The sequence below is a fragment of the Prionailurus bengalensis genome, chromosome D4 (genome assembly GCF_016509475.1).
Source record: "Prionailurus bengalensis isolate Pbe53 chromosome D4, Fcat_Pben_1.1_paternal_pri, whole genome shotgun sequence".
Lineage (NCBI taxonomy): Eukaryota > Metazoa > Chordata > Mammalia > Carnivora > Felidae > Prionailurus > Prionailurus bengalensis.
Window position 1 is genome coordinate 69,902,074 of NC_057359.1, and position 19,285 is coordinate 69,921,358.

Here is a 19,285-nt window from a genome sequence, read left to right on the forward strand (position 1 = left end):
CTGCCATCCCGCCCACACTACTATTTTCGGTCCCCGATTTGACGTCTGACTTCGAAGCACCGTACTGAGAAGCTTCGGTGGCGGAATCTGCCGGGCCAGGAGAGCAGCACGCGTGCGCACACCGTGGTCCGCGCGCCGGAAGTACGTCCTCGCTTCGGGCGTACAAAGAGGAAGTGCTCGGGTCCCGGAAGGCGGGGGTAGTGGCGACCGTGGTCGCCATGGCTACCGAGCCCGGGGCAGAGGGACCCGCAGTGCCTTCGCTCGTGGATCGTTACTTCACTCGTTGGTACAAAGCCGGTAAGAGGGGAATGATGTAGGTCTCTGTTCGGCCGCATTGGCCTGATGTTGTAGGGACGGTGGTGACAGATCATAAGCCACGGGCGCGCGCCCCGGTGCTTTCTCGCCACGTCTGGAGGAACTGGAACTCTCTGTTCCCTTCTAGACGGAAGGAATGGCAATTGCAGACTCAGGGGCCTGAAATACAGCCGGGCGCACTCTGGGGCTGGCGATGTAGTGCGAGTTCAAGGGTGGGTCGCTTGCGGTAAGATACTAGTTTAAGGTGAGATCTCCACCAAGGAAGGGAGGGGCTGGATTGCATTCGCCGTGAGGGCCTGAAAAGCTTCGAGGGGCTCAATCCTATAGCAGTGACCATACACACAATGATTTAAATGAGGTCGAAAACTATAATAGAGGCAGGGATGGAGAGAAGAGGTGGGTTCGAATAGAGGCATTTGGAAAGCAGAACAGTTTTACTAAAAGTTGCCAGTACCATACACGTGTCAGTTGGAAGTCGCTATCGTGTTGTACTGCTTTGTGTACGCAGTACATATCAGTGGTGGGAGCATCGTTGAGGACTCTTCTCTAGGCCCTACTTGCTCCCTTTCATTCAGGGATAATAGGTGTACTCATTTTTTAAATATTGTGGTATATAATTTTGTAGCCAAACTGGGGTGTTTCCCAGAATCTGAGACTTTCAGAGCTAACATCAAGACCGTCTTGGGTAAATCAGAAAGAGTTGGTCACTCTAAAATTGACTAACAAAACATATACTACTGTATTATATAAAGAATGCATTGCTGATGGCACTTTTTCTAATAGAAATAATGAGTGTACTCATTTTAAATATCCATCTATCTATCTATATATAAATGTTTATTTTTTTTTAATTTTTTTTTCAACGTTTATTTATTTTTGGGACAGAGAGAGACAGAGCATGAACGGGCGAGGGGCAGAGAGAGAGGGAGACACAGAATCAGAAACAGGCTCCAGGCTCTGAGCCATCAGCCCAGAGCCCCACGCGGGGCTCGAACTCACGGACCGCGAGATCGTGACCTGGCTGAAGTCGGACGCTTAACCGACTGCGCCACCCAGGCGCCCCTATAAATGTTTATTTTTGAGTGAGTGAGAGAGAATGAGTGGGGGAGGGCCAGAGAGGGAGGGAGACACAATCCGAAGCAGGCTCCAGACTCTGAGCTGTCAGCACAGAGGACATGTAGGGCTCAAACCCACAGACTGTGATATCATGAGTTGAGCCAAAGTCTGATGCTTAACCAACTAAGTCACTCAGGCATCCCTGAGTGTACTCATTTTCAAGTGAGGATGGAGCAAAATGGAGCAAAGAGTTAGCAAACACTTTAATATTTTTTTTCAATATATGAAATTTATTGTCAAATTGGTTTCCATCACAATCACTTTAATATTGAATGAATGATTCTTTCTGGGCCAGGGCCCTTTAAGTACTTTACAGGAAGCCTTTATGTATATCTTTTTGGGTAATAAAGGGATACCAAGGATCAGTATGTGTTCAATCTTCAGAATTACCTGTACAAACCAAAGAAAGTACCACACAGTGGGAGTAAATGCCGACCCACCAATCAACAGAGTCATTCATTCTTCTAGATGTCAAAGGCAAACCCTGTGAGGACCACTGTATACTACAGCACTCCAACCGGTAAGCAAATTGGGAATTTTGAATTATAAAAAAAAGTTTCTGGTATTGTAGCCTGGTATGGTCTTGGATTGAACAAATGGTCATTAAATGATTATCTAACACTATATTGAAATGGCATTTATTATAAGAGTTGGGCTGACAAGAATGAGCCTTTCAGTGTCTACTCCAAACAAACTTGATTAACCAAACATCCAAATGGAGGATCCTCATGGAGAGGGCATGCCTTCCTTCTCATCAACCTCAGTGCTACCTAATGACTTCTAATGCTCTTCTTTTTTCTGGGAAGGAAATTCAGTCTCACTTATCCCCCCCCCCCCGCCTTTTTTTTTTTTATTTTTTTAATATTTATTTATTTTTGAGACAGAGGGAGACAGAACGTGAGTGGGGGAGGGGCAGAGAGAGAGAGGGAGACACAGAATCTAAAACAGGCTCCAAGCTCTGAGCTGTCAGCACAGAGCCCAATGTGGGGCTCGAACCATGAGATCATGACCTAAGCCAAAGTCGGACGTTTAACTGACTGAGCCAGCCAGGCGCCCCCTCACTTCTCCTCTTTTATTATTGCCTTCCTGTCTTAGTTAAGTTCCAGCAGTAGCCAGAGGAAAATGGGGGAAAACAATAGTGTGAGTAGGAGTACTGTGTCGTATGAGGAAGAATTCTTCCAAACAATAACACAGCACCACATTTTTGCTCCTTACAGAATATGTGTCATCACATTGGCAGAATCTCATCCAGTTCTTCAAAGTGGAAAAACAATCAAAAGCATCTCCTATCAAATCAGCACCAACTGTAGTAGACTTCAGAACAAGGTCTCTGGGAAATTTAAGCGGGTACGTTCCTGTAATTGTCCACTTAAATCTCATAGTAGTCATAGTAGTGACAGATCCAGTCAGTCTTAGAATCCAGGGATATGTGCTCAGCATACTTCCCTGACAGTTTGATGTGCTAATTTTAAGAATACCTTAACCTTAAAGAAATTCTTAGACCAAAAAATGAGGTATTTCAGGAGGAAAAGGATTTGTCATATTTTCAGTTTTGTGCCACCATTCCTGTCACTCCCAGGGTGGAGGATGGAGAAGACGGACCTTTGAAAGGACAACTTTAATACCAATATAACAAGATATTTTTGTCTCTTCTAGTTTTATGAAGCCAGCATCTTGAGTTGTCTAAAACTTAGGTGACCAACTCTTCTTTAACACGTATTTTCAAATATAAATTTAAAAATATCCTGAGATAGTGGGGAAAAAAGTCTGAAAAAAAAAATAACAGTATTTGCTCCTCACCATTTTCCATTCTTTCATCTTTGCCAATTTGATACAGATCCAGTCACCTTAGCACCTTGTAGCACCACACAGTGCTCAGTTGTAATGTTCTCTCTACCCTCTACAACTCTAGGCAGGGTGGACACATTTTATTAAAAGAGAGCATCACACCAAGGACAATTCAGTAACATGCTGAAGTATCCTGACATAGCTACAGGATAGGAAAGTTTCAGTGGATGATTTAGCTCCTTTGTTTTCTGACTTGATACTAAGAGTTTCTGCTAATTACCCTCATCATTCTAGGAGACCCTGTCTATACTCCCCTTTGTAGGCCTGAAATTCCCTAATAACATACCTTACAAGTATTAATTTTTCCTTGCTCACGAAGCACATGGACTTAGAAAAGCACAAACCTTTCTTAAAAAATAAAGTCTGCAAATTACAAGTATAACAGCTAGTGCTTGTGAGGTTCCTATGATAAATCTTTGTCCAAAATAGTAACACTATTGTTACTGTTGAAGAATAGAGAAGTACCTAAATGTGGAACCCACTACAGATAAGAGGTGATTGAATCTCAGCACTGCCAATCATTGATTCTCCCAAGGGAGGTGATACAAAAGGGGTCAAAACATTTCTGCTCTTTTAATACAGACCCAGTGATGGACACACCCTCAGGGACAAATCCTCAGCCCTCCTCGGGAAAAGTGAGGAGCCACACTGACTAGTATTTTGAAATGAAATACCCACGTGTGGAGGACTAAAGCCAGTTGTGGTAGCATCTGTGTGCTATCTAATGTTTTGAGTGGTAGAGAGGTCATGGAGAATAGCATCTTGACCTCAAATACCCATGTTCACTGTAGGAAAAATTTCTGGGAAAATGAGCAACATGTGAGACATGCATGCAGGGGTTCCCCATGAGCTTCCTTGTAGATATTTGTCAGAACCTCCCCCAGACACACCCATATAGTGGAGTACATGAAACAACAGCCATGCCTTACCCTTCCAACAGATGAATGTCAAAACGCAGTATTCTGGGTTATAGGATAATGGGCAAACTATTCTTATTTGCTATTTAAAACGTTTTTATTTTTCTAAACTTTCCTCAAAGTGAATTCTTTTTAATTAGAAAAATATAACTGCTTCAGGTAGTGTTAGTAATTAACCCTAATAAAGAAGTTCCTTTATCTAGTAAGTTCTAATATAAAAAATAAGTTAGGTCTTAATGAAAGTAACTTTGTATAATATTACTGTCATACTCTGTCATGTTGAATTTTACATTATTGCTTATTGATGGATTTTCTTACACTTTTGAAATCTTTACGTGGCCATGTGTAACTTTCTCATTTACAGTTGATAAAATACATTTTTTTTTAAGTTTTTTTTTTTTTTTTCTTTTGTTAATTTACATCCAAGTTAGTTAGCATATAGTGCAACAATGATTTCAGGGGTAGATTCCTTAATGCCCCTTACCCGTTTAGCCCATCCCCCGCTTCCACAAACCCTCCAGTAACTCTCTGTTTGTTCTCCATATTTAGGAGTCTCTTATGTTTTGTCCCTTCTGTGTTTTTATATTATTTTTGTTTCCCTTCCCTTATGTTCATTTGTTTTGTATCTTAAATTCCTCATTCCAGTCATACGATATTTGTCTTTCTCTAATTTCGCTTAGCATAATATCCTCTAGTTCCATCCAAGTAGTTGCAAATGGCGAGATTCCATTCTTTTTGATTGCCAAGTAATACTCCATTGTATATATATATACATCTTCTTTATCCATTCATCCAGCAATGGACATTTGGGCTCTTTCCATATTTTGGCTAATGTTGATAGTCATGTGTCCCTTCGAAACAACATGTGTTGATGCCGCATGTGTCTCTTCGAAACAGCACACCTGTATCCCCTGGATAAATGCCTAGCAGTGCAATTGCTGGGTCGTAGGGTAGTTCTATTTTTAGTTTTGTGAGGAACCTCCATACTGTTAAAGTTGATAAAATATATTCTTAATCTTTAAAGTACGCTTTACCTCAGGTGTCTTAGTCTGCTCTTTCCCCTAGAGCCTACGATTATAGCTGCCCTATAGTAGGCACTTACATAAATGTTTGAATAAATGAATATTTTTTCTGTACTAAAGTCATTTTTATTTAAAACACTAGCTCCAGGAGTCCTCATTCTAACACTGAGGGCTGCCTCTCAAAGGAAAGTGAACACGTACACTACTTAATAACTTCTTCCCTTTTATTATCAGGGGGCACAGTTTCTAACAGAGCTCGCACCTCTGTGTAAGATTTACTGCTCAGATGGAGAAGAATACACTATATCTAGGTGAGTTACTTTTTAACCACAATTTAGAAGAAACAAGGGAGGTAATGTTGTTCTTCAAAACAGTTTTTTTTTTTAAATAGCTGTGTCAGAGGACGGTTGATGGAAGTGAATGAAAACATTCTCCATAAGCCATCTATTCTACAAGAGAAGGTAAAGTGGGGAGAAAAAAGTATGATCCCATACACATACTTTTTACCTGATTTTACACATCTGACAGTACTAAATCTTCTATTTCCTTTCTAGCCATCCACTGAAGGCTACATTGCAGTTGTGCTGCCCAAATTTGAAGAAAGTAAGAGCATAACAGATGGGTTACTGACACAAAAACAGTATGAAGAAGTCGTGGTGAGGCGCATCACTGCCACGACAGCCGCATCATGAGGACCGCAAAGGAGTAACACACAGCGCGGCATGCGCACACTTCCCTGGCCTGAGCGATCAGAGCTCTCAAGACCCAGCACGTGTGAAGCATGCTTCACACCCAGCCATCCGCAGACACGTCTCATCTTAAAACTTAACCTACTTTCCTGTCTTTGTCTTGCATAACAAGCCTCAGTTCCTGTTTGGTCCTCTGTCCTGCCCATGTACTCACTCAATTCTCCTTTTGCTTTTACGTAACAATCGTCAAGCAAGGGGTGTTTTTTTGGTTTTCTTTTTATTGGATTAAAAACAAACAAACAAAAGCACTTTGAGGAAAATTTGGACAAGACACCTATGTTTTAAGTAGCAAAGTAAAAATAATTTACCCATCATCCTGTAACCCGTTGGTGAATACTACATTTTGACACACTTCTGTTTGAAATGTTATGGCATGATCATTGTTTTTGCCTCAATTTTCCCTCAGTTTGAAGTTAAAAAAACAATTGGGCCTTTTTACTGAATCTCTGTCTGACGGACGCTACCAAAAATGCTAGTGCCGCCCCTTCAGCCCCAGCTCTTCTCCCTCTAGGTTGTAGGGGAGAGGCAGGGTGTAGACTATACCCCCTCTGCCCCTTACACCTCTGGGGTGGCCTTCCTCTCTGCAACCAAATCGAATGGAACACTGTGGCTTTCCTAAACGACGGAATCAGGAAGAGGCTCTCCTAGCGGGGAAGTGCGCTGATACAGTGTTGTAGTCGCTCAGTCTCACGCTCTAGCTACGGGGTAGCCGGCCAAGAGGTTGCTGTAATCCCAAGACACACATGCCTTTGCATGGAACAAAAACTTTCACATCATCTAAACTAAAAACAAAACTGAATAATGGCTTAAGATTGTGTCTTTATTTACACTAAATTTCAAATAAAAGGGCTTCTTAAATTGTAATTTTTTCTTCAGCGCTGCAATATGTATAATTTAAAGATCTCTGTAAATAAAACACAAGATTTAATTTAATACAGAAGAAATCACCTTACTTGTGAACTCCTTTGCATGCTCAGGTTTCTCTTCAGATCGCATAAATCTTTTGCCTTTTACTTGTGAATTCCTTTGGTTTGGGATCCTCATGCTGTTGAAGTCATGAGTCATCCCTTCCTCACCCCACCTGAACTTAGCAGAATAGTCTCACTTCAGGAACGTAAAAGTATTCTGTAAATCTACAAGTTATTTTTGACTCACAAGAAAAACTTCTTGACTTGAGTGCCAGCATGACTATCCCCTAAATATACGCACCAGACACAATATAGGTGGTAACTCTACAAACACCTACATCAGTGGTGCCGTGAGCTGAAAATCTAAGCACAAACGAGCAGATCCCCATTTTGAGTAGCTGAAGACACCATAAAACAAAGATACTAAAGACAGTAAATAGTAATTGTGTGTGTGTGTGTGTGTGTGTGTGTGTGTGTGTATACACACACTGTGTGTATGTATGTAATATACACATATGTATTTTACATACAACATTACCTCATACTGTTCTCCCATTACTTCCCTTGTAGTTTTCAAGAATATTTTGGTTTCAGGGCATAAAAACCATGCTTGATAATTTTATACGGGGCACTGACCAAGCTGAATGTATCCCATTTTCTCCTGAAGGCTTACAGTAAGTTTAGTTTCCTTCGATAAAATAATGACTAGCTAATTGGTAGCACTGTGGTTCTTCAGGATCTTGTCAATATTGATTGTGATGGATGACCCAGATAACGATCATCAGACAAGCTTATATAACTACCACCATTTGGCAACTGACATGTCCTATCAGATTTCAAAATGAATTTCAAAGCACTGGGATATAAGCACTATCAAAAGAGTTCAAAACGAAGTTTACCGTAAGGACAGAACATATAAACCAGATCCTTCAATCAAAACCCCACACCAAACAAAAACAAGAAAAGCTTTAAACCCTAAAATTAAAAAGATGTAAGATGTTTGTTGTTTTATAATGAACATTCCAAAGGCACATATACAAAATGAACGATTATTCAGAATTTATTTTAAAACCTCTCGGTTCCATTACTCTCATGTTTTCCATTCCATCAGCACAGAAAAGGATAGTTCAAAGACTATTTTTTTATACCAGTAAGATAGGCTTAGGATCCCAGCTAATATTGAAGCAGACTGGCCCGCTATGGTGGAAGGAGAAGTGAGAGCCATCTCCTAGTGAGCTCCTATAGGATTCCGTGGAGTGAGCTCCATGACCCTGCGTTTGGGAATGAGGGAGGGACACATGCAGCCCAAGAGACACCTGTGCTATGAAATGCGTGTTAAGAGAACAAATGTGTGCTCGTAGCATGGATGATCTGTGACAGGACAGCAAAGAGGCCAGTCACAATTGGTGCACAGAGCAATTGAAGAATCCACAGACTTAAGGAAACCCCTGCGTTCACCCAGTCGACTATATTTCTGCTGAAAATTAGTGTTCTAGATGGTAAGCTTAAATAAAAAGAGAAAAGAGGAGATTAAGGTATTTTAGGCCAAAGGTGAGCACATATTCAAAGTAGCTTCTTTGGATTAAACTGTCATTAAGACAGTTGGGGTATTTGGTTTGACTTTCAAGAATGTTGTTAGTGGCAATATGCCATTTTAAATTCACACAACAATTAGGAATCTAGAAACTACCATGGCATTTATTAGTTGTCAAAAAGCTTCACAATCACTTTCAAGATCAGAAAATAAAGCAAGATTTCATTACTGCTTTCTTTATAAAATTGTTGAATTTCTGAAAATATAAAGGATCATTTGCTTTTTTAAAATATCAGCTTTGCCACATGCAGTTCCAGAGATCTGCCCCCAAAAGCTTCTCAAGTTTTACCATCCATGGAGTCTTTATTGGTAACTGAGACCCATCTGTTGTTTTCCATCTGAAGCTGGAAAGAGTGAAGGCAATTAGTTTCTCCTTTGCTTTTACAATAAAAATTACAAAATTAAATAGTAACTATTTCTTTTGCATTTTCCTTGAAACTAGTTTTAAGATGTGATTTTCAGACAGAAAAATTATCTTACCTTCTTCAGCAGTTTATAGCAAAGCGAGAGAAGTTGGACCAAAATAGCCATCATGGATCTTGTCTTCGTAATACACTTATCAACCTATAATGACAACAGCCAAGCAAATCAGCTTCTAGAAGGAGTACTTCAGAAGATTGTGTCACTGATTTAGTTTTAAACTGATAACATTTCATTATTATGGAAATCTAAAGGATCTTAAAAGTCATAAGGATTAGGGCACAGGAGCTGACCTGACGCCCCAGAATACAAGTGCAGGACTGCCATCAGGACTCATGCCTATTTCATGGAGCCCCAAGGAAGAGTGGATGGAAAACCAACCAGTTCTATTTCGAGTTGTTTAGGTGCTTTTTAAAACACTCCAAATAGTGGCAGTGAACCCCCTACTTTGTAACTCCTGGCACTCTGCTTTGTTGGCAGAGGCTTAAATTCCCCAAGACAAACAACAGGAGCCCCTACTCTGAGGAATTTTGGCCCTGGTTAGACATGTGATGACATCAGGATTTAAGGGTAGCTGCTCAGTGTTGTGGAATTAATTATGTCCAAAAAGCTAATTTAGTGAACCTAGTGCTCCCCGGAGTCTGTTATAACTACAGATGATAAATGATTCTTAGAATCAAAGCCTGAAAAATGGAAGTAAACTGCCCTTCTGTGGGTAATAACACTCTTTGAAAAATGGGCTAGAAGCAAACCTGGTTAAGTGTTAAAGTTTCTCAAGTGTCTCCCTGAATAACCCACTCTGCCTTTTACCTTTAGAAACACTTGATTTTGCAAAGGTGTCTTAGTTATTGTCTGGAGCTGGTGGCATAAAGGACTTAGTTTGTTTATTTCCAGGAGAAGCATAAGCTTGTCATCATCTTTCAGCTGAAAAATAATTCAGGAAGTTATAATAACTTCAATAAAAATCATCATCTTTTAAACCCTAAATACCCTTATACCTTAATAATATACCCCCACAGTGGGTATTCACATCACCACTATCACCAAGCAGGCAGATCTGTTACATTACCTGTTTTGAGAAAACTTGCACGTTTGAAGCAAGCTTTAAGCCCTCTTCAGCAAAAACCTAGTGGAAAGAAAAAGTATCACTACTTAGATGTATATCTTATGGATAGTTCATAAGAAATATACTCATGGCTAATTGTCATATCTGTCATGGGACTCCTGAAGTTTTTCTTCTACCCAGGAAACACAAGTGTTCAACTGTATTCAGAAGATTTCCCAGACCTGATGCAGAATCAATCCCTGGAGACTCTCCTCTACACCTGGAAACCTCCAGTTGCTCTGGAGGGCCATACAGACACATGACACTTAACCATACAAATTATGTCCAGGCTCCCAGAAGGATCTGGAGCTCATCTTATAATACCCCAACTATAAAAAGGTGATGAATTGTAGAACATGAGATCAAAAGGGTTAGGACTTTCCTACTTCCAGCTAAGCAAGATAAAATTTGTCACCTGTACACATTCCTTAACCAGCCATTTGAGAGGACCGGTTCAGATCGGTTCTTGAGTGTTCACCATGCATTTTATAGTTTAATGAGTTGAACAGGATGACGGCAAAGAACAGTGAAAAATAAGGTTGGACAGATAAGATTAGGAATATTTAGGATGATTATTTTTAAATGGTAACAGAATGTTTCAGAGTAAGAGACACCAGAGGAGAAAAGGGTGGGAGACTTAGCTTTAGGTGGCAGCAGATGAGAACAGGGCAAATGTGAGGGTGGTTTGTGAAGAAAAGTAACAAGCCTTGGTAATGAATTAGATAAAGAACATAAAGAGAAGGCAATACTTTCAGGGTTAACCTTAACCCTTTATCCAACAGCCTTAGCACCTTGCTATCATTGGATGAACTGATCTCAAGGTCAAAAATCCTTCACTCCCTTCCTTATCCTTTAAAAGGGAAACCAGTGAGTTTTATACCTAGATCCTAACCAAACAGAATGACTCACTTACCCATACATTCCTCATTATCCCACATTACCACTTTCTGTTTACATCTCTTCCCTTCTGGCCCACAAACCTCTCGGGAGCAAGATCCATGTCTGTCTCCTGGAGTATCGTGGTTTTACAACCAACTTAAAGCCGATGACTTTCAAATCTCTCTCTCCATTCTTGAACGATCCTGACACCAGTCTTTTATATACTACTTGAACAAAACAGAATGCTTGATTTCCAACCTCTAAATCTGGTTTTCTCCCTCAGTGTTCCCTAGCTAAGTAAATGGCAATACCATTTACCCTGTTAGTTAAACCCAAAACCTTTAAAACCAAAGTCAGATCCTGCCACTCAGGATCAAAACCCTCAGTGGGTTTTCCATCATACTTGGAAAATAAAAGTTAAAGTTCTTCCAGTGGCTACAGAGATGCCATACTTTACCACTTTCCTTCTGGCTCATTCCATTGCATCCACACTTGCCTCCTTATTGTTCTTCAGATCCCTCCAGCCTACCCCAACATCTCAGGGCCTTTGCACTTGCTCTGTTTGCCTGAAATATTCTATCCCCAGATAACCACCCTGCTCACTCTCTCACTTCATTAATTACTCAAATGTTACCCCCTTAGAGGTCTTTTCTTGTCACCCTCCTATCACCTCTTTTTATCTTTTATAATTTTATCTCTAAATGCTTTTATATGGACATTGTGTACTTAACTCTCTACTGTCTACCTCCTCCCACTAGAATGTATGCTGCAGGGCCGAGGGCAGCAGTGGCTTTGTTTTGTTCTCTTTTCTCCAAACAGCACTTACCCCCAGGAACTGACACACAGTACAAGTTCAATAAATATTTGATGAACACTTCACGTCCACCAGTTAGTAGTCAATTCAGTAGACATTGGTTTAATGAATAAGCTCACACAGGAAGAAGGTGACAAGTAGATCTTTTGCAGTGAAACATCCCTTGTGGTATGGTAGGACTTCGAATGGATATGAGCCAAACTGAACAGAATGAATCCAGAATTTATTAAAACTGTTTTAAGGGGAATAGCTCATTTATAGTTGACTTTACAAAAAATGCATACAAGAAATGTTACAAGAAATGTTCTCTATGAGTCTTCCGACTCTGATGATGATCACCCTCCCAAGGTGAAATCCCTTTCCTGACGGGGCTCAGGTGGCAGCACACGGGAATACCAAAGGAAACCATCAAAGGTGATAGAAACTGCACATTTCAAATGCAAGAACACCCTTCGTTCCAGAAAAGCAAACAAACTAATGTGAGAGTTAGGGAAAGTAATCTAGCAACCCACTTGCCAATCTAAAGCCTCTACATGAAGGAGGGGAATTTGAGATGGACCTATGTGGACTTCCACAGATACACAGAGGCACAAGGGTGGGTGCGAGAATGTCTGTCTCTTCCTGAATGCCTTAACCCAGCAGGGATGTGAAAGGGAAGAAGGAAAACTGTACCAAGCACTCTCTGTCTCAAGCATATGACAAATGCTTTCTCATGTGTTGTTCTCATGCAATCAATATCATTCATCCAATCCATTAATGAAGAGGCCAAAAAGCCATTCAGGAAAGCATGCAGGATATGCATCTGCTAACAAGATACTTTCACCTCCTTAGGAAAACCTAGAATTACTGTTATTGCACATACTATCAGCAAAGCCCATTCTGCTATATCCCGATAATATTTGAGTTTTACTCAACAAGATAACCAAAAACGCTCGACAAAATGCTATTGCGAGCCCTCTACTTTTTCATTTTTCTCTACACATGTGTGTGCACAGGTAAGCATACAAATGTGGCATGGTAAATCATTTAGAAAACCCAGTTATTACCCACTTTTGGCCCAGAATTAAATTAGTAGCATAAAATGGAAATAAAACATACCTCTAGTTGATGAATTAAATCCTGGGAAGTTTTCAGTGGCCCCTCTCCTCTGAAATAAAATGAATTATCAAGGATGTCTAAGAAAAAGTTACTGCCTGAAATTTGGTTGTATAATATAAAACTTTTAGAGCATTTTGAGTATTAATAGATCCTAAATTTTGAAGAAGAATATTGAACAGACTAATACTGTGACTTTATTCTTAAACAACTTTAATATTTAACTATTACTTCTTAGGGCACTTTAAAATTTTTCAGTGAACTTTATATATGTTAATTTTATAATGTAAAGGAACTTAACACTGACAAGTAATATTTAAATTTTATTTTTCCTTTTTAACCTTTTTCATTTTGCTTCATAAATTAAATACGTGAGATATGACAACATGTCTTAACCAAAAGGCCTTTGTTACATAATGGAAAGAGGATCAGACCAAAACTCAGAAAATTCTCATTTTTAATTCTAAAACTTTGATAAGGCATGTCATTTAAGTTTCAATGCTGAGTATATAAAATAGTCATAATAATATTTGTGCTACCACTCTCATCAGAATAGGGAACATCAGATTGAAAACTACCAACAAACAAGACCTCTACAAATGAAAAGCAAATCACAGCAAAGTGAACAACAGAATGCATTAAGAAGAGCAGTAGACTGGCATGAATCATAAGAAATCTATTAACCAATTCTACCCTTAACATCTGTAAGATGGTGAACAAATTATTCGTCTTCTCTGATAAATTGTTGTGCTGATCAAATGAAATTATGAAGCAGAAACCACTTAAAAACCTATAAGGCACTTGTAAGTTTGAAATTTTTTTAAACTATAAGGTACCAAAAAATCTTAAATATATAAATTATCAAGAAAGAGGGGTGCCTGGCTGGCTGAGTTGGTAGAGTATGCAACTCTCGATCTTGGGATTGTAAATTCGAGCCCCATATTGAGTGTAGAGATTACTTAAAAATAAAACCTTTAAAATCATCAAGAAATATGAATAATCATCTATAAATTACTAAGAAATTCTGTAAATTGTTAAGATAACAATAGCCTGAGGAAAAGCTATAAAACTACCCAGGAAAACTATAAAACTGGATCCTGTGAGGGCTACCAGGTGAGTCTCAGAAACAAGCAACTACATGAGGTCGGTAAACCACAGGTATTAAGGGAAAACAAAACAAAACCAAAATTTGTTGGGGAAAAACAGATACACTGAGTGTGTGGGCAGAAAGTAAAGCCAGTATGAGATTTGACCACAGATAAATCACCAAGATGTGTCAAATGGCACCAGGTGTCACCCATTATGGAAAACCCATTTTTTCCCTGAACTCAGCATTCCTGTGCAATCACTACATCTAGTAACAAGTTCCATTCCACAAAGCTTTAGTGATCCCCACCCCTCATAATGCAGCCACTTGTGCTTCCCTCTCTCTATGGGATGCATGTCATACACTATCCTGACTCTGAAACAAAAAATGTTGACCATATCATCCTGAAATATCCTGAAACAAGAAACAAGAACTAAAAGAGACCGTTAAAAACTTAACAAAGGAGCCACCTGAGTGGCTCAGTCAGTTGAGCATCCGACTCTTAATTTTGGCTCAGGTCATAATCTCATGGTCGCGAGACTGAGCTCCACATCTGGCCCTGTGCTGAGCGTGAAGCCTGCCTAAAATTTTCTCCCTCTCTCTCCCTCTGTCCCTCCCTAGCTTACAAGCATGTTTTCTCTCTCTCTCAAAACATACATACATACATAAAACCTTTAAAAAAATTCTGATGAATTCTCTGTTTAGGATGATTTTATGTGTCAAACTACATTCACTTAGTAAAGATATTTCTCTAGTTTTCACCGATCAAAAAAAAAAAAAAAGATTTTGTTTAAAGATCTCCTGATTTTTATCACCATGAGGAAACTAGCATGATTGCAGCCAAATGTCAAGATCTTTGTTATCTCTGCTAATCTGTGCACATTTGGTGTGGGCAAACGAAGGAGTTCCATTGTACTTTCTTCTGCACACTTGACTCATCTGATTTTTGAAAGACAGGAACTAAGAAAAAAAGGCCATAATTGTGTTAGGAAGACTCAATCCCAGGAGAAGCTTGCTAAAAACAAGAACAAAAGAAGGAAACCACCAAAGAGGAAAGGTCACCAAAGCTGGAAAGTACAGTAAAGTATTAACAGATGACTGCTAAACAGAGGCAAAATTACTCAACTCCTATCATTTCTCCCTCACCCTCCAGAATACTCTATCTTGAAAAGCTAGAAGATTTCATCAACAGGGAAATGAATGTTTCTTCCTCACTCTGATCTTCCTTCCATGCAAAGGAATCTTCACTAGCACAACATCCCTCACTTCTCTCAGCTCTCCCACTTATTCCATCCTGTAGAAGTGTGTGGACTTTTCAGTTTTTTGGTGACTTTGCAAAAATAAGTTGGACATGTAGCCCTCTCCTTTCTCCTTTTTCTCTTGGAAGTAAAGATGCCTTTGGGAGACACCTGCTCTTCCAGGTGTTCAGAGACACATTCTGTCCCTATGAAGTACAATTTCTTAATTCTAGAGGTCATTTTAAAAGCTACTTGCTTGTGGATATAAACGACATTATCCAATAATAGCTTTATCAATATAAATGTTACTGGCCCCTATCTGCCATTCTTTTGCTTATGTTTTCATTTTGTTCAGAACTTGGGTGGGAAAAAGGGTGCTGTTTATTGAACCCCAATGTCCATAGAGTAGTGGAGATCCTATTTTAATTGAGCTTAAGACTCCAGACCAAATGGATTACATTCCAGAATACTGTAACAACTTATAGATGTGGCCCACTGCTGATAATATTTTCAAAATCAAAATGAGTAGAAGACCCAAATATTTTCCAGGTTTCTAAAAATAAAAAAGACAGATTTCAGAAAGTTAGTGAAAAGTTTGAAGTCATTTTTGAGAAAATTCTAGAACAGATTATTGACCAGATAACTGATGAATGTTTAGCAACATAAATTACTATACCATATGTATAGCTTGTTGTGGAAGATTGTGGAATGTGATCAACATGGACTTCAATGAGGCATGTGATCAAGACTCTTGTAATGTGGACAAGACAGAGAAGGTAGGCCTTGTAACAGTGAAGTTAGGGAAATACTCTGCTATGAATACTGATTCCTGGAGATTTGGCACCCCATTGAGGTGGTAGGCCTCATGGTTGTATTCTTTGATCTCTATAATCTAATCAAGTACCAATCACTTACATAAAGAGTTAAAAGGCAAGTTTTCTAAACTTATTGATGCTGGCTAGGAGAAACAGATACATAGAATGACAAAAAGCAGAATGCAAAATTATTTCAAAATTATGAAAGGGACACAAACCTGAAAGAGGATATCTTCTAAATCTAAATCCTAATTAAATAAATGCCTTCTTGTTGCATTCACTTAATTATAAGAACTTATGGTCTTTTTTTAACCATATATTGGAAGTTGACTTTAACCTGTCAATGATTTAACATGAGTTTTTCTTTACACCGGATACTATCAAATTGATTTAAAAGGATCAAAACATCACTATATTTACCTAGTAAATAAATATAGAGAATAGGCCATACTGGACATGTTCCGCCCATTTCGAACAATCTCATTTTCCTGATCCTCCCATTTCTTGATCTCACAGTTGGCATCAGAGGTAAGCAAACCCAGCTTAAGTCCAAGCTTTGCTATCTTGGCTTGCTCCTATAAAATACACGTTTTCATCACCACAATATTGTCATTATTAATGTAAATGGAAGTTTAGAAGTAAGACTGTTAAAAGGAAGAGGTCTTACCTCAGAGTCAGGCTTGTCTGCCTTTAATGATTTCAGGTTTGCATTATTCTTCTGTGACAATGAAAAGATTAAGACATCTTAAAAAACAGTACAGTTATGGTGAGGAAATACAGTAGTAATAGAAAGCATAACAAAGTACCTGTAATAAAATTTTAATTTGAACATTTTCAGAACATACTTAAGCTACATTAAAGCACTTTGAAACAAACTAATTGCAAACACTCTCCTAGCATGTGGGTTCAGCTTTGAATAGGTAGTTAGTTAGAAAGCCGAGGCCAGGGAAAGCAGATCATGCCCCAGAAGGACTTAAGGACCTGTGCACCTTGTCAGAGTCCAGGTATTATATCTCCAAACATTCCTGGCCCCTCTGTTGAGTTATTCTTATGAAATGATGTCATAAAATTAGCAACTATATGTAGTTTTCCATATACTCCTATTGTTATGATTCTGGAGTTCAGTTCCTTTAACCAATTTGTCCTATGAGGGCTAATTTTGGCCCCCAAGTGCCATTGACATCCCAGTTCTTAATTCTTCACCCCAGGTCCTATAGGAGATCATACTTAGAATTTAGCACTTCATATTTGAATCAACATGTTTGCTGGGCCACTATTTTTGAAATGGTAATTTTTTCTATGTAAGCTATATGGAACTCAGAATATAGTTCCCCTAAGGTGAAAATATTGTAGTTAGGTTATCAGGCTAGCCCACAGATGCCTATTTACATAAGTAGAAACCACCACCAATAGCAACGTTTCTTTGTAACATATATGCAGAAGCTCTTAGGAGACAGCAGCCTAGGTTGGCCATTCTCCCACTCTGATGTCTGGTAGGAGCTCCCCTAGTTGGGCCACAATGGCTGGGGCTAGTGAACAGAAAGGTGCAGGAGAGGCTGGGAGCCCTTTTTTTTTTTCTCCTTTTAACATATACTTAAACTATAAACACACACACACACACACACACACACACACACACACACACACTGAGTAGATGTACACAAAGCATAAATTATAACAGAATAAAACAAAATACCCTAACCCCCTTAGCTAAAGAAAAAGATCATCACCAATACTTTTGAGGCTTATGTGTACCTCCTCATTTTTTGTTTCTCTTATTATTACCATGACTTGATCCTTCTGACCAGCTATTCTGTCAGGAGTTTCACTGCAGAACACTCAAGAGCCTTAACTTTTCCCTTTTGTTTTCTGTCTTATGGTTTATACTTGCTCATTTAACATAGCCCTTTTGAGATTTTCTAATGCTGCTTACTATAGAAGAAATGGGACAGAAAATAAAAACAGAGAAACCATAAAGTTGCACACATGTACAAATACAAGCTGCCTCTTATGTTCACTGGAAAATACAGATGATCTGTGATCTCTGGCCCTTACTTGTACAGTCACATCATGTGCATCTTCCTCCTTAGTCTGATAGACTAAAACGCAACTGATAGAGCATTTAAAAAAGAATGCCCTGCAAGTTTTTAGATTTTATTTAGAATTTTACACCCTGTCTCATTCTTTTAAATTTAGTTGTGTTTTCATCATTTTTATTTTTACTTTTACAAGTTATTTTTATTAGAGTGTTTAATGAAGACTGAAAGGGAAGGCCTGAAAAGGTACAGAAACCATCTTAATGCATGTAACCAAGCGGGCCACCTAGTGGACACTATTTTGGAACGCAGTCAGACGCATCAGTTTCAATATATAATTTGAATTTTGAATAAAACATTCCAAAATGTATAAAACTCTTCTACTTACCATTGGCCTTGGAAGTGAAAGGTAGCCATACTTCTCTCCTACAAATAACACATACAACTTAAAACAAATTTTCTATTAGCATATTTTCTATTATTCACATTTAATTTTTAAAATATTAAATAGGAATGCTAGTACATTAGTTTTGATAATTTAGTCTATTGATTAAATGTGTCTCACAAACAAAATTGTAATTTTATTGGTGAACATGAAGATTGTCAACAGTTGTATCCCTAAGGTACCTGGTTGGACAATCTCTACCTCCCCCAATGTAATGGCAGAAAGACAAAATATCTCAGTGATAATTACTTAAATTGACAACAAGCTTCATTCACAGTGAAATCTTTTACAGTAGCTTGCCTCTAATGAAACCAGATTCTTCTTTTCTCAGTATGAGTTATCAGTGCTTACTTGCTTTTCTGCGAGCATCAAAGCAAATCATTTACAGCTCACTTCATAAAGTATTCTTCTAGTCAGAGAGCAACTCTAGTGCATAAGATAGGAAGATGAAATAAACCAAATAACAGTCTCTTCGCTGTGAATTAACACATGGCAGGAAGCACAGTAACTATAGAAAGTAAGGTATGTACAATGCCTGCTTCATCCCTGTGCTTTCCTCTTTCAAACTTCTGGATCATGTATAAAGTCAGATTGCAATAGATGGTAGATTTTTTTTTAAGCTTAGTTTGTTATATCTGAGGAAAGAATTTACAAGATTTGAACAGTAATTACTTCCTGATTTCAAGGAATGAAGTTTTGTTCAGCTGTAATATATTAGGTAGAACTATGTGAAATTGCTGATATTCAACCACTTTGAAATACAAAAATAGCAATTTCATATAGTTTCACCTAATAAAAGTAAATACAATGTCAGAGTACTAAGTCACACACTTTCTTATAGAACAACTATTACATGAACAAGGTGAGCCTGCTCATAACATA

At 38.7% G+C, this 19,285-nt stretch overlaps 2 protein-coding genes across 3 annotated transcripts in view; one reads left to right on the plus strand and one right to left on the minus strand.

Annotated features, from left to right (window-relative positions):
• The first annotated feature begins 184 nt into the window (after positions 1-184).
• On the plus strand, positions 185-6,831 carry ABITRAM (actin binding transcription modulator). Of its 2 annotated transcripts, none has more exons than XM_043567190.1 (6): positions 185-297; positions 1,816-1,951; positions 2,649-2,778; positions 5,453-5,529; positions 5,610-5,679; positions 5,773-6,831. In XM_043567190.1, the coding sequence occupies exons 2-6, from the start codon at positions 1,860-1,862 to the stop codon at positions 5,908-5,910; spliced, it is 507 nt and encodes a 168-aa protein (XP_043423125.1). In that variant the 5' UTR covers positions 185-297; positions 1,816-1,859; the 3' UTR covers positions 5,911-6,831. The 2 variants fall into 2 exon arrangements, with proteins under 2 accessions (XP_043423125.1, XP_043423124.1); XM_043567189.1 differs by having other exon boundaries at positions 190-297; positions 1,900-1,951.
• A 1,722-nt stretch (positions 6,832-8,553) lies between these two features.
• The window catches only part of CTNNAL1 (catenin alpha like 1), a 62,124-nt gene continuing 51,392 nt past the window's right edge, over positions 8,554-19,285 (minus strand). The window contains exons 12-19 of the mRNA XM_043567188.1: positions 18,347-18,384; positions 16,590-16,640; positions 16,343-16,497; positions 12,786-12,834; positions 9,959-10,015; positions 9,700-9,813; positions 8,950-9,033; positions 8,554-8,813 (exon numbers count right to left, since the gene is read on the minus strand). Of these exons, the coding sequence (XP_043423123.1) occupies positions 8,748-8,813; positions 8,950-9,033; positions 9,700-9,813; positions 9,959-10,015; positions 12,786-12,834; positions 16,343-16,497; positions 16,590-16,640; positions 18,347-18,384 (614 nt within the window). The 3' untranslated portion in view covers positions 8,554-8,747. The remainder of the gene's footprint in view (positions 8,814-8,949; positions 9,034-9,699; positions 9,814-9,958; positions 10,016-12,785; positions 12,835-16,342; positions 16,498-16,589; positions 16,641-18,346; positions 18,385-19,285) is intronic.

Coding starts and splice junctions, on each gene's coding strand:
- ABITRAM (XM_043567189.1), top strand. CDS start 219: ATGGCTACCGAGCCCGGGGCAGAGGGACCCGCAGTGCCTTCGCTCGTG. Junction 2,779..5,452: donor TCTCTGGGAAATTTAAGCGG/GTACGTTCCTGT, acceptor TTTTATTATCAG/GGGGCACAGTTTCTAACAGA. Junction 5,530..5,609: donor GAAGAATACACTATATCTAG/GTGAGTTACTTT, acceptor TTTTTTAAATAG/CTGTGTCAGAGGACGGTTGA.